The sequence below is a fragment of the Corvus cornix genome, chromosome 7, assembly GCF_000738735.6.
Source record: "Corvus cornix cornix isolate S_Up_H32 chromosome 7, ASM73873v5, whole genome shotgun sequence".
NCBI classification, from domain to species: domain Eukaryota; kingdom Metazoa; phylum Chordata; class Aves; order Passeriformes; family Corvidae; genus Corvus; species Corvus cornix.
Window position 1 is genome coordinate 21,027,364 of NC_046337.1, and position 15,506 is coordinate 21,042,869.

Sequence of the window (15,506 nt, forward strand, 5' to 3'; positions counted from 1 at the left end):
GTAGAAATATGGAAAAATTACCAGTGCCTGTGGTGGGTCAGTTAAAAAGGAAGGAAAAATACATTAAATAATTACAGTGTTTGAAAGGTAAATATGGCATGAGAAAAATGACTCAGTAGTATATTAGAGCACATAACTTACAATGAATTATTTACTTCTTACGACCTTCTGACTTACTTTCTTCCTTAATTGTACTGTGATGTTCAGTTCTCTACTCATTTTAAACCTTTCCAAATGAAATTAAAATGCAGATTTCTGAAAGTTTGTCAGTCAAATGAGCACCCCAGTAACACTGGTAGAATGTCAAATCTCTGCAGGGGCTTTGGGCAGCAGGATCATTTCAAAGTGTGATTTAATAGGTACTTTTCCCCATTGCATTTTATTAATAGTATTGTTAGAGAAATTCTTCTAAATAAGAAGCTTAAAATAAATATCTTATATAATTTATATTCCTTGTTAATATTTTTATTTTCTAATTAGTATTTTAAAATATTTTGTTAGAGCAACTGATAGTGCATCTTGAAAGGATGCAAGGATGCTGGACTTGGCCATGAGTGAGAGTGTCAGTACTTTAATGTTACATGTTACTATGTAATTGGGAATAGTATTACTCATGACAATCCAGAATCAGAGTTCTGGTAATTGGGAAGCAAAGTTGAAGATTTTACTGCACTCATTATGTGCTTACATCCCATTCATCTATCAGTTTATTGGAAAGAGTTTAAATATATACTGCCAACCTTTTTTCAGTGAGTAGACACACAAATTGTCATATCCTGTTTTTTCTGGGGATACTTCATTTTCACACAGGTTAAAGGCTCAGATTATCTCAATTTATTGCCCATTGTGCCTTTACATCTTTTCTTGTTTTTTTCTTTCACTAAGTGTTACTTTTGGCCTTTTAGCTATTTGTCGATTTTTGTAATGTTGACATTTTGTCTTTTAAAAGGTCAATGAAATGTTTCCCGTTTTTTCTTATTGTTTGTCACAAAATAACTTTCACAAAGGATTGTGTCCTAAATACACTTTATTTGACATAGTGGAAATGTCTGATTTCCTCATGACAATGAAGCTGCTACAAAATTTATTTAATCCTGTGTTTTTATAGTCAGTTTAGGCTGTAAATGTCAAAGTCCCCCTCCCATAATGGAACTGAGGCTCATCTTGAGTTACAATAACTTGTAAAATTGAAAGGAATAGCACTGGTGGTTCACTCTGGTAGTCTTCCTCACAAATGGAAAATCTGAATTGTTAAACACAAAGTGACATTTTTCTTTTTCTTCAACTGTTTCCAAAGAGCAACAAGGAGAAATATCCTTCTTCAGTCTCCGTGGTTAATCCTCTTTGTTGTTCCAAGTGTCATTTCTGTTCTGTTCCCCTGCAGCAAGCATCTCTGTTGTGGAACTGTGGTCATTCCTGTGCTCTTCAGAAAATTCATTGTCTTTTTACTTTTTAGTATGAACATGAAGAGTTTGCAAATCATTACACTAGTGGATGACAGAATTTGGAAATATGTATTAGAGAGTTATCTTTGAGCACCCTGAAAGTGGTTTGTTGGAAGTCAGTTGATTGTGAATTCATACTGGGTTTGATATTTTCAATCACTGAATGTTTTCCTTGACACTGTGGCACCTATCATGCCCAGCCTTCTCAGGGTACAGAGCAGGAGAAAATGGATTATGCCCTCAACAACAAAAGGCGAGTCATTCGACTGGTTCTGCAGTGGGCTGCTTTATATGGAGATTTACTGCAAGAAGATGAAGCAGCAATGGCCTTTTTGGAGGTATAAAGAAATCACTGTATCACTGTCCTGAAAAGTAGCTAGGCAAGATAAGCTGAAAACCTGTTCCCAGTCTTTAGAACTCTGTCACAAACTGAAGTGAGATAGGTCATTTCAAAGTACAAAGTCATAACTCTGTTTTCTCAGGTTTGGCTGCAGACAGTAAAGGCATCACAACAGTGCTTGAACCGTTGCCAGCCTCTGGACCTCTGAAAATAGTATTGCAGATCCCTTTTGAAGCACTTCATGGGTAGATTGCGTTAATAGCAGTAGCGGAATTTGCTTTCTCTAGTATTTTCTTGTAGTTCAGGGGCTCTACAGGTTGAACTGGATCGCTGTTTATACCTGCCTGAGTTGTGCCAGGAAGGAGCTGGAGGGCTGCCACTCTACCAAACCAAAAGTCCTTTCCATTTGAATGAAAGCTGTACTCCAGCTATTGGAACTTAAGATCTTTGTCTCCAGAAGCCTTGTAATCTTTGTGGTAGCTGCCCTATCCTTGGATTTCTAAGATAAGATGCACTGCCAATGTCATCTTAAGTGATCATGCCATTCTTATGATATGTTGTGTTTATGGAACAGAATCCCCTATGTTGCTGGCTGAATGAAAGTTTTTGTCCCAAAGAGCTTAAAACTGAATCTAAGATTTAGCAGAGGGGAATAGAGGGGGTCTTTAAGAATGGTAGACACCCCACAAGCCCCCATGGGAAAGCTTTTCAAGCTTTTCAAGCTTTGGAGACACAGTCTTTCATTTGTCCAGAAGTTAAAGAACAATCATTTGTTGCAAGCACATTGATCCTTCTTTGTGATGGTTTTATATGAATAGATCCAGAAGAGGTTTGAGTAGGGTTGAAAAGCGGGTGATACTGTAGCAGGTTAGAGCAGCTGAGAGTCAGTGACTCAGGAGCAATTGAAGCACTGCAGACTACAGCAGCAAAGAATAAAAAACCTGTTATGCTAGATTATTTGTGAATTTTTTAGGCTTTATCCTTGACAGTCTGAAAATGCAGGTTTTACACAAGCAGTCAGTGGTTACAGAGTGAGCTAAGGAGCCTCCTCAGGCTTCCCTTCTGCATGTATAACTCTTGCTTTAAATCAGCTGGAGATAAACAAGTAGTAGAAGTAATAGAGGGTTGGGCCCAGCATGTGTTCCTCTATGCAGATTATCATTCTTTATAATCATTAAGCTATCAGATGTCATCTCATAATCCTCTCTCCTGAGTACTGCTCATTTACCCCTATAGTTATTTAAAGGCTATTCTGTGTCATTTACAGGAATTTTATGTATCTGTATCAGATGATACTAGAATGATTGCAGCACTAAAGGAGCAACTTCCAGAGCTAGAGAAAATTGTAAAGCAAATGTAAGCACAGTTTTTGCTTCTTTACTCTCCCTGCCCTTTTTCTCAGTAAATTGATGAAGAAAATTTACTGGTTATAGCTATTAAAAAGCCATTCTGTGAATGACACTCAGTTATATGAAACTGAAAGTTTGCATGCAGGCTTATTTGAATTAATGTCGATGGGCCTCTTTTCCACATCATTCTTGCAAACACCATACCCTCACTGAGAGGTTGACAGAAGCTTATTTCATGCTTACATGAACTTTGTATAATATTTTTTTCTGCCTTGGTCATAGATTAACTGTGGTATCATCTAGTCTTTTCACATATAAATATGATTATATTCATATTCTAGTTTGACAAGTGGTCCATGTTCTGTAGGTGATTTTGTACACAAAATCTTCCAGGTAATATTTAATTATATATTCTATGCTTTACCTTTTTTTAGTTCTGAAGAACCTAAAGCATCACAAAAGAAGGTAGGAAAATTTATTTGTCCGTTTTCTAATGTAAAATCTTAAGCCCAGCAAATTCATAAGCATATTCTCCTCAGTAGTCATGGATATACTAAATACCCACATTGAGAGATAGCTTTTAACATTGTCAAATTTTGCATTGCTACTCTTTTTCCTGCCATTGATAAGAGATCTACTGTAGTTCATGTATACCTCATAATGTTTCTTCTTGCATTAATGTGAATCTCAATGATTCATTTTCAGCACAAAGTTCTTCTGCAGCTGTTCAACACAAGTGATGACAGAGCACAGAAACGCCAGCCTATCAGGGGCAGCGATGAAGGTGAGTTCCTTCTCTGCAAAGTTTTCTTGAGCCACTGACATCTGCATAAATTTGTCTGTCTCAAAAAAATGGTCTAAAAATAAATGAAAGTACCTACCTAGAATTTTGAAGCCTGAAGCAAACTGTCCTTGCTTTTGCTAGCCTGGTATTCTCCATCATTGATTTGAGGTGCTCCTGGTTTTTTCCCTTAGTTACTTGTGCTATCAACACTGCTTCCTCAGAGGAACATGTAAAAACCTTTAAAATAAGGAATGAACAAAACAGGCAAGAACCAGTAAGACAGTGTACTGCAGGTAATGGCAGTGCAATGAAGAGTGGGAGCTGTAGGTCATGTTTGAGCCTCTGTCTCCCCTGTGTAGTTTGAGCTACCATGTACAGCTGTTCCTTTGCAGGGTGGGAGTGGAGCAGATAATCATGCCATGGATCATGGATCTAGAATCCAAGAACCTAGGCACACAGCCTAAAAACCAGAATCTGCTGGTTTGCCCTATTGCTGTTGTTTGATTCTCTGAAGAGATTAAGGTAAAATTTACAGCAGCATATCAGAATGTCATTTTCAGATTACTGATAAGGTTGTTTTAATGGTTGTTTTGTGGAACTTCATCACCTAAAACAGCTGCTTCTTCAATGTTTGATATTAAAAGACAGCTCTTGCTAATGAACGACAGTAAAAACAAGGCAACAAAATGCAAGCTCATGTAGCTGACAAAGCTGGTGGCATAAATCAGACCAACAGAAGAACCACGTCAAAAGCTGGAACTAACTTCATATGAACAGCAGACATCCTGCCATGCATGCAGCTTCTGTTGTCCATAGCAGTGTTTCTTCTAGGCCTACAAAGAGGAAAACAGTTCCAGCTGCCAGGGAAATGCTAGTTCTTGTGTCTGTCTGGACAGGCAGTAATGGCTCCTTTCGTATGGCTGCACCTTTCTCATTCATAGGACAGGCAGCTCACTGAACACTGAAATTCCAAAATCCGAAACTCTGGGAAATCAAGGATTTCTATGCTAGAAATTGTAGAGCATCTGAGGAATGGGGAGCTACGTAGAGATTTATTGTTGCTTTGTTTCATTTGTGAGGAGTGGTTACTGAAGTGAAAGTAATTTGTAGAGTAAATCTGTGATTTTTACATGTGGAATAAACCCTGCGATGTTTTTTCTTTAGTTCTGTTTAAGGTGTACTGCATAGACCAAACCTACACCACTATCCGGGTGCCAGTGTCTTCTTCTGTGAAGGAAGTGATCAGTGCAGTAGCAGACAAGCTGGGCTCTGGAGAAGGCCTCATCATAGTGAAGATGAGTTCAGGAGGAGGTACTGTACTTCCATCATCTTAAACACTCAGTTATGGTGAAGCAGAGTTTTTGGAGGGATTGAAAGACTAGTTCAGTCAAGGTTTTATACCCATGTGCATGTTCAGCTAGTACACAATCCCTAATTTAGAGGCAAGTCCTTCCTCTACTGCAGGCACAGACTGCAGTTCACATGGGAGATGGGACAAATGGAGAAGCTTGTGTATCGGCATGTTAAAGAGCAGAGTTACCCCAATTTTCCTTCACTGTTAGACTTGTAAGAGTTTTTTAATGCCAGAAATAGAAGGTAAGCATGGATAAATTGTGTGTGCTATAAAATGTATGTGTGCTAGACTCAGGGATCAGTAACATCAGAAAACACTGCAGTGCAAACATTCTGGCAGTGGTCACTACCATTTTGGCTGCTCTGTCCATGCAAACCTGTTGGAGAGGATGAAAGTTTGGTAAGAAAGTTTCACAGGTATGTAGGCTTGGCAGAAAGATCTCTGAATGTAGAAACTGAGGATGAGATAGAAATGAAAGCAAGTTTTCATATAGAGTAAAAGATGTTTTGCTGAAACACTGGTCACTGAATAACTGAGAAGGCAAAGGTTGGAGATGAGTTGGAAGGAGATTTTTATGATTAGGGCAGAGGTATGTGACCACAAACAAAGACATGTTTTTCACCAAGTAAATAAGTCTCAAGAAGAGCATAAGTTAATAGAAAACATGTTTTTACCAAAAAGAGCTATCGCAGGCAAACAAGAAATGTCGATGTAGCAAGAAGAAGAGACGTCTGAGAATTTTCCACTGTAAGCTTAAATTGTAAATTACTTACTCTTGTGATTGGATAATAATGACTATAATATGGTGATGGTAGTAGTTATGATAGGCTATAGGCAAATGTAAAGGTATTGTGTATGGTGCTTATTGGTTGATAGGTATTAAGATACTGTGCAAAGAAAAGTATAAAATGCTTTGTAACTTGAACAGAAAGGGGCTTCAGGTATGCCTACAGCTGGAGCTGGCAGCTGTAGGGCTGGCTCTGCATACCCACTCCCTGAAATGCTGTAACTTCGCCTATGCAATAAACAGCTTTCAAGAGAGCCGCCTGAAGTCCAGACATCCTTCGTGAACCTTTCTCCTATACAAACCCCTACAGAGCAACTTCGTGCCAAACCCACTGACCTAGTGTTTGCAGAGGGTCAGGGATCAGGCCTCCCCTATAGGCTGTGGAAATGTGAGAGTAACTGGAGGGCAAATGCTGCTGGACAACTGGTGTTTTTCAAGTGCTTTGGTTGAGTATGACTGTGTGGAGACACATAGAGGTAACGAGAGCTATGTTGGAAGGCATTTTTGCAAACAGTAGTGCCTGCCAAAAATGGCTCACTTCCTGAGAGCTGACACCAGACAGCTTTACGTTTTACAGATGAAGCAATTTTTTGTTGTCAGATTTGCTGACCACCAGCATATGCTGGAAGAAACTGCTTTGTAAGTTACTTCATTATCTTTTCTTAACCTGTGATGTGATGCTCTTTTAGAAATGTTGTAATGCATTCCATCACCTCCTTAAGCAGTTACAGCTTTCCAGAGCAATTTCTATTAAAAACAGCTCTCCAAATGCTTACAGCTCAGCAATGAATGAATGGACTCTCTAATTAGGCTTAAATTTTGCAGGTAGTTTCTAGTGATAGCACCACAGGCTTCTTGACCTGTCTGTACAGTTTGGAACTGGGATTCTAGTTCTGTAGGAGACTGGTTTGGGCTGAGATTATCACATTTATTCAGTAAAGAGGATCTTGTTGTCTTCTATTCTGTATCCTGGACACTGGGTTACTGAGCAAAACTTGTTCCTAGGAGGGTGATCTGTGCAGCTGGTGGATCAGTCCTGCTGATATATTCTCTCTGTATACAATAAATAATAATTTGTTTCATTTTTACAGAAAAGGTTGTGCTCAAGCCTCACGATGTTTCAGTGTTCACCACTCTCAGTGTTAATGGCCGGCTGTTTGCTTGCCCACGGGATCAGTTCGATTCACTGGTATGTATGTGTGCAGTGTTCAGGAACGTCAGGGCTCCAGTTTGTTTGAACGCTTGGCCCTTTTTGCATTATCCACACTTTAGGTAAACACTAGTGGAAACATTACAACAAAGGGCTTGTCACACTGCAGTAGGATGAGACCTGAAAATAAAACAAGCTAGTGTTCTAATTCCCTGGACTAGACCAGAAATCCATTCATCTGATCCACATAACAGAACTTGATGGCAGTACTCTCTCTGTCAAGCATTTAGGAAGAGCTGAGTATTGTCACCAAGACTTGCAGTAATTCCTCATTATAGAATTATCTCCTCAAAGGCATAAAGATATATTTTCCAAGACAGGTGTTATAAATTAAAGCATTTGGGAGATTTGATTCCAGCAGTAAATTCCTTAAAATCTTTTCTTTTTCATCCTCACAAAATACTGTGTCAAAACCTGAGATAATTCTAAGTAGAATCACAGAAAATATTCCTGGTAGAAAGTCTGGTTTTTTCTTAGGTAGAATTGCTCATAAGTACTTACAGTTTATACAGTCATTCTAGTGATCTCCATGGGGTCTGCTTTTATAGAGTTTGATTTGACTGTACTTTTTGTTCCTTTTATTTCATTAAAAACAAATGTCATTGCCAAGTCATGTCAGCATGAACTCTATTACTCCTAGCCTTGTTTCAGCCTCCTGTATGCTTTTAACAAGCCACTTAGTATGTATGCCTGATTTCTTTTATGGATATGGTAAAATCTATGCTTTTCTGCTGCTTTCAATTTAGTAACCAGGGAATGCACATCTAGCATATGTAGTTCCATGCAGAGATACCTCTTGTTCAGCTTATTAAATTCTGGTGTTCCCTTAAGGTTAATTAATCCTGCCAAGTAGATACCCTCATGGGGCATGCTACTGTAAAGCAGGGGTGTTGCATCAGTACAGCTGTGCTGGGTACTTATATATGGCTCTGCATTGTCTGTGTACGCATAGCTTTGGCAGCAAATTGTCATGGCTTTCTGTGCCTTTTACCTGTGCTATTTACCGTGGATCAAGTACTGAAAATGATGCAGGGAGCTCTGAGATACAGGGCTGCAGTGTGCTAGTTTTCATCAACTAGACTGAATTCAGTAAGAATTACGGAGGTACATTCAGCACCTTAAAAATGGCCCTCAGCACTGCATAACAAAAAAAAATTACACCCCCCTTATCAGCTGCATTTTTTCAAAGAGGTGTAAACAAATCAAAAAATGTTGCAACCTTAGCTGCCTCCCAGTTTAATCCTTTCACATTCCAGTTTCTGGCTGCTGCCCTTTCATGAACATTTACCCACATGACATTTGGCAATTCCCATGTGAAAATTGTTCTGGGTAGATGAATTTTCAAATATGCTGTGAGTTAGCATCTAAGTGCTTCTTTCCTAGCCTTGGAAAATATGTGTTTGTTATGGTAACAGCTATGTTGTGTTCATCTCCAAATGGGGGAAAAAAGACAACTTTCAATCTGTAGGCAATTCTCTTTCCACAGATTTCCACAAGTTAGAATTTTCTACACAAAGCTGTTGTACCTTTATTTCATGTGTTGTCATAAACTAAAGAACTTTTGTGTTTGAGCAAATCCCAATTCAAAGCAATCTGCAGTTTTTAATAAGATTAATGGCTGCCCTGGATTTTTTTAGAGAATACATTTCTACTATTTTTTTTTAATTATAGATGAAGCTTTTAAGGTGATAATGTTCGTTATTTAGTTTAGTAATTTTTAATTAGTTTGTGTTATGATGATAATTGAAAGGAAAGTTTTGCCTAGAGTACAAAGCAAGAATTCATACAGAAATAAAGCTCCTACATACTATGTGTTACAGAGAAAGTGATTTGATGTATTAATCCACTCAGACCTATTTCTATTGCTAATATATTATTCTTACATAAAAGGGGATTCATTTAGTAGGCTCATTTTTTATACTGCAGTATCTAAGGATGGTCTGTTAATCTGGCGGACTCCACTGAGTTTGTATTCAGAAAGGAGCCTGTTGACAATTCCGTGCTCCATCGTTATGTGTTTAACAAAGGCGGTGAGTTGGGAAACTTGTGTGTGAACTCTGCCGCCCTCTCCTGGGAACAGAACAAGTGACCCACGCGTTCACGGGCAGCTCTGCGGGTGTTTCACCCTCCAGTTTGCAAGGGGGTTGGTTGGAAGTATTTTAGCAATATTTGCAATCACGAATTGTGCATCACTGTACTGTCAAAGAGAAGGTATGAGGTTTATTGTATAAACGATCAGAAGATCTTGCAATCACTGCAGATTTCTGAAGCATGCTAGATGTACTAATTCTCATCATTAGAATCAGGAATATGTAAAAGTATTTGGCTTGTCCTTGATGGCCTAGTTATTTGTGTATGTGAAAAAGGAAACGTAGAAGTTTTTTTGAAAGACCTTTGCTCCCAAACAAACACACATGCTTTAGTTAGCACAACGTGTATTATAGATTCAATTTTTAGAACAATGTTAAAAATAACACACTGAGAACAGTCTGGTTTCTTTCCTTGCAGTGTCTCTGAAGGGCTTTCAGAATTTTCCTGACTATCCTGTGCATACTGGATACTGATTTTGCACGGGGCTTCTAATTTCCTAATACCTGTCTGTGGTTAAAAGCAAATTTCGGTTCTACTGCAAATGTCAGTTTTACTGTTAGAAACATGATTAGCAAAGTGATCACACGGAAAAAAAAATTAGAAATATTATGGAAGGAAAGCACCAACCATACGATTTAGCATGTCTAAAATATTTTATAATATTTTTCTGTTTGTAGGCACCATTACCAGAACAGGAAGGACCATCTACTGGTACGGTAGGAACATTTGAACTGATGAGTTCCAAAGACTTAGCACATCAGATGACAGTTTATGACTGGGAGCTCTTCAACTGCGTGCATGAGGTATGAGGATCTGTCTATTCAGCAGGTTAGAATCTGTTAGAAAGTGTTTAATTGTACATTGTAAGTTTCTACATTATTTCCAAAACCTCCTCTAAGCTTGATTTTCAAAAATTCTACAATAAAGCCACCTACAAGTTTCAAAAGTATAAGACATTCTTAATTTTATAGGCAAAATAGAAATATAAACTTCTTCTGGACATGTGCTTCTTGTTGAACTACTTTTGTTTGTTTTAAGGTATTAAGCTATTTATATATAATCTGTAGTTATGCTTTTACTATGCCTCAGCTATTGTCTACTGGATTTGAAACCTGAATCTTTGTCATCTATGCAGCAATAAATGCAAACTGCAGAGTAAGTTTCAGGCTAGATACTTACCTGGTCGTTCTTAGCCTCTTTCCTCTGTCCAAGAAACGCAACCTCAAAAAAAATTCCGAACTGTTTTCTCTTTCCTAGCTGGAATTGATCTATCACACTTTTGGAAGGCACAATTTTAAAAAGACCACAGCAAATCTGGACTTGTTTTTGAGAAGATTCAATGAAATCCAGTTCTGGGTGGTCACTGAGATTTGTCTTTGCTCTCAACTCAGCAAGCGTGTTCAGCTGTTAAAGAAATACATTAAGATAGCAGCCCAGTAAGTATACAATCATATGGGAGCTGGAAGTGAGGTTCAGTATAGTCGGTATGTTTTTATTTTCTACTTTCAGACAGCCACACAGAGTAGAAGTTAAAACATTCTGTATTTGGTCATTCTGTCCATTTTCTTTTAGGGCTGTATAGAACCTTGTTAATATATATTCTTCTTTCCTGTGCTGCTCTCCATTGCTCCTTGATCTGTGATCTCTTAGGGCCATGTTTACACATCAAATCTGTGAGTAAATATATGTCAGTTTATTGGGAGAATCCTTCATTTACTCTTGCATACATTGGCAAATATTAGTATATGAATTAGTAAATATTAACAAAGTTGAGCCTCATTTTCCTGAGAATAGAAATATTTCTGGTGCTGCTCAGGAGAATTGTTCTCAGAATTGTGCCTAGTGAGAAAACCAAGAGGGGAGAGTAAAGAGAGGTAGCATGAAGATGATGACACTCATATTACTTTTGTTCTGTTTGGGATTTGCAGCAAGGTTGCCGATGATACGAAGTGTAGGGTCCTGCACCTGGGGAGGAGTAACCCCAGGCAGCAGCACAGGTTGGGGGCTGACCTACTATGGAGCAGCTCTGCAGAGAGGGACTGAGGCTGTTTGTAGATGACAAGGTGACCATGAGCTGGAAGTGGGCCCTGGGGGCCAGGAGGACCAGTGGGATCCTGGGTGCATCAGGAAGAGTGTGGCCAGCAGATCAAGAGAGGTGTTCCTCCCCCCCTATTCAGCCCTGGTGAGGCCACATCTCGAGTTCTGCGTCCAGTTCTGAGCTCCTCAGTACAAGAGAGACAAGGAGCTACTGGAGAGGGTCCAGTGGGGGCCACAGAGATGATGAGGGGTCTGGAGCATCTCTCATAGGAGGAGAGAGTGCAAGAGCTGGGCCTGTTTAGTCTAGAGAAGAGTAGACTGAGAGGAGATCTCATCCATACATTCAAATATCTTGAAGGGTGGTGCCAAGAGAATAGTTCCAGACCCTTTTCAGTGGTGCCCAGCAGCAGGATGAGGAGCAAGGGCCTTAAACTAAAACACAATGAGTTTCACCTCAACACAAGGAATAACTTTATGTTGAGAGTGGCAGAGCACTGGAACAGGCTGCCCGGGGAGTTCATGGAGTCTCCCTATCCATAGAGACATTCAAAACCCACCTGGACACATTCCTGTGTCACCTGTCCAGGTGTCCCTGCCTTGGAAGGGGGGTAGGACTGGATGATCTCCAGAGGTCCCCTCCAACCCTAATGATTCTATGATTCTTTGTTTTTTTTCTAATACTTTTGTTTTAAAATGCAAAATATGGAATGTCCTCTTTTGTTACTAACTTCTGGGTCTGAGGTTGGATAGCAGGCATTCTTGCTGTCTTCCTTTATTCCTATCCAGATTTAAACTGTTTGGAACCTTCATGCCAGAGATGTCAGCCTTAACTCCCTGAAGTCAAGAGCAGGCAGTGACTGACTTCAGAGGGAGCAGGGATATATCCATGCCCCGCATACATAGAGATTTTTATCATTGTTACACTCTCCCTCGCTTTCCAGTTCATGGTGTGTTTATTGCATTCATTGCTGTCTGAATAAACAGTTTGCTGAGGTATGTAGTGTTTGTCTACAGCTCTAGGCATTGTAACTAGAAGCCTTTAGGCAGTTCTACCAACAAGAGATGTTACTTGCAGTTAAACCATAGGTTTTAACTTTTTTGCATCATTAAATGGAGCTGTGTATAGGAAGAGATTACTATTGCAACTGTGATGCTGCCCTCCTCTCAGTTAGTAATGGCACATAGCTGAAGTCTGTGTTCACATCAAAACTGGAGATCTGTGTGGCTCCTTCCTCCAGGACACCCTGCTCTGCAAGTACCAGCTTCCTTCTGGGAGCTACTTCGAGCCCTGCGGTTGGATTACAGTTGGTCAAAGCTGAAGATTTTAAAAACCTAGTGGCGGGCATGCAGGATCGGTTTTATGTTTAGAACAGAGGACAGAATCTACCTCTTTAGTTTCTGAAAATACATGCACCGCGTATTCCATTATCTCACTGCACAGCACAGGAGTGGGAAGCAGCTGCCAGCCTGGCGGGCTGTGCCCAGGAGAGGGCAGTGGCACCCACACAGACGTCGGGGTCTTTCCTAATCACAGGCATGAAATGGGAAAATGTTGAAATGTGGTCATTAAGAGACAATAGTAATTTCCATAAACACTTGAAATCAAGTATCCTAAAAATTGCAGTTAAATATCTCCTCAATAAACTGCCCTAGCCTGTGAGTTTCTCGGAGTCATGGGTTTAATCTTGTGCTATTTACAACAGCCTGACAACCTCCTGTTTACTTCCATGTTTCTGGTATCACTACAATGCTAAAAATAAATTGCTAAAAGCGGTCTGCTCTGCTGAGTCCTCTTTGTCTCCTAAAAGCAGAGAAATCTGAAGCACAAGATTTTCCTCTGTACAAACCAAGAGGGCAGGTTTAATTGCAGCCGCTGGAAAGGCGCTGGGAAGTTTTGCCAGGCTGCTGCCCTCTGTGCAGTGCTGCCATGGTAACAGCTGCTACACACGCACTAAAACAAACACAAAGTGCGCTGAAGTTAGAGGGGAGAAAAAGCCCAGACCTTGAAGCAATATCTTTGAGGAAGTTTTGCCTGTGAAGATCCTTGAGACCTAATGAGAACTTTACCCTGCCTAGAAGTACTAGACTCATTAGAAAAGTGTTCAGGGAGAACAGCTCAGTGCTGCACTATTAATCTTAGGCATGACTGGTGGTAACAAGATGCCTTGCACATACCCATTTTCAAAGGTAACTGCTACTGAGAAGCTTGTTTCAGTTCTGTGGCTTGAGGTGCAGATGCCATTGCAGAAGGCACATCATTTTGTGTCTGCCACCCCATGCACCCTTGATGTGTGCTCCCAGTCTGTGCAGGCAAGCACAAGGCCAAGTGCTGGCTCCAAGTGCTGTGCACATCTGTTGCCAGTTCCAGGAGCCACCGTCTCTTTAGCATCTGCTGGAAGAGGATGTAGAGGTTACCAGGTTCATCTCTTTTCTCCAGCTATTGTAGGAATAAACTTTCAAACAAAGGGGAGAAGTGAACTATATTTCCAACAGTGAGTTCTTCCCATATTAATTGTATTAGAAAGGCCTTCTGGGATGTGCTTGCACATACTCTTATGGTTATCTGCAAACCCAGTTTGTGTATATTTCCTCTTTGCAGATACATCCACAGGTATTTAGAAGCCGTCTTGTGTATCATTGTACTCAGACACTTTCATTCAGTTTCTGAAAATCATTCTTTCTATACATATGCATATGTTATAAGCCCAAGAAGCCTGTGAGAAATTTTTGAAGTGTGTGTTTATAGAGAAAATGCCAAGATGAATATGCTTGTGTAAGTACCAAGAGATTTTAACCACGTACATGTTTGTTTTGGAGACCAGTGTATGTGTGTGTGTGTGTCTGTGTGTGTCTGTGTGTGTGTGTTTGCTATTCATCCTAACAGGAAGATTTTTCTGGTAGAGTGCATTCTGTGAGGCAGAGGGACCTCTGCTCTGAGGTGGTGCATTGTGGTGCTTTAGAGGATCCACTTTTTGACATTTTACATGCAGTATATATGCAGTAGAGCCATGCAGCCCCGTTCCTGCTGCCTTACAGTGATCATCTGTCTGGAACCAAATTACTTATTGTAGACTCTGTAGAATTTACAGAATATCTGTACATCTAGATGGATTTTAACTGAGACTTTGTCAAATTGTATTGCTTAACAGGGTACTTGGCAAAACATTCCCTTTTAATATGAAGATAGATTCAAATTAAATATGGCAGATACAGTTGCAGCTGCCTACTTTGTTTGAGCACTAGTGCTGTGTGTTACTAATTATTTTACCCTGCCATAATTTATTCCTAATCCTGTCATGTGCTGTGGACAGATATCCCTTTATGGATTTACTTGTGCCTAGGGAAGAGGTTCACTGACAGCCTATCCTGTCTGCTTTTCATCTTTATCTCCCCTCAGATCCACTAATGAGGCACTCCCTGACCTGCACTAGTCAGAATAAGTTGGTGTAGCTTTAGCATTTCAGTTTATCCTTTCTACCCTTGCTCGCTGTCGCTAATCTGATGTGGGAGAATTTGCATGAGCAGCTCTGCCAGAAGATCTGAGAGGGCAGCAATCTCCCAACAGACAGACCAGCATATGGGAAAGATCGTTTATTCACATGTTCGGTGTTCACACAGTGCAGACACAAGTGAGGCTAAGATCTAAAGGACTCACTCACTCAACACACCCAAGTGTGGTGAAATGGAGGTACAGAAAGAATAGAATAGGTACAGAAATATAGGTATAGAAAGGTACAGAAAGAGTAGGTGTGGATGATGGAGAATAGGATGATGTGGCAATCATGGAGTCAGATAGTAGGATGAGATGATTGTACTAATTTTGTCTGAAGCTAAGGATACCTCAGAGGAGCTAAGAGCTTCAATGATGAGTAAAAAAGTCTGAGAATCATAGATTTAATCTTGTTAAAATTTTCTTGGTAAATCACAGAGTCATAGAATAGTTTGGGTTGGATGGGACCATAAAGATCATTGAGTTCCAACTCCCTTGCCATTGGCAGGGACACATTCCACTAGACTGGGTTGTGTAAAGCCCCATCCAACCTGGTTTTGAGCCATTCCAGGAATGGGGCATCCATAGTTTCTCTGGGCAGCCTGTTCAGTGGCTCACC

At 40.0% G+C, this 15,506-nt stretch overlaps 1 protein-coding gene across 5 annotated transcripts in view; it reads left to right on the top strand.

Annotated features, from left to right (window-relative positions):
• Positions 1-15,506, top strand: part of RAPGEF4 (Rap guanine nucleotide exchange factor 4) — a 158,957-nt gene that overhangs the window by 122,986 nt on the left and 20,465 nt on the right. For 4 of the 5 annotated variants that reach the window (XM_010406764.4, XM_019290537.3, XM_010406767.4 and 1 more), the window contains 8 exons: positions 1,633-1,783; positions 3,053-3,141; positions 3,569-3,599; positions 3,840-3,918; positions 5,083-5,229; positions 7,151-7,248; positions 10,038-10,163; positions 10,618-10,796. In XM_010406764.4, coding sequence (XP_010405066.1) covers positions 1,633-1,783; positions 3,053-3,141; positions 3,569-3,599; positions 3,840-3,918; positions 5,083-5,229; positions 7,151-7,248; positions 10,038-10,163; positions 10,618-10,796 — 900 coding nt within the window. Of the gene's footprint in view, positions 1-1,632; positions 1,784-3,052; positions 3,142-3,568; positions 3,600-3,839; positions 3,919-5,082; positions 5,230-7,150; positions 7,249-10,037; positions 10,164-10,617; positions 10,797-13,996; positions 14,171-15,506 lie in introns of all 5 variants that reach the window. The other variant, XR_002047306.3, reaches the window with a different exon arrangement.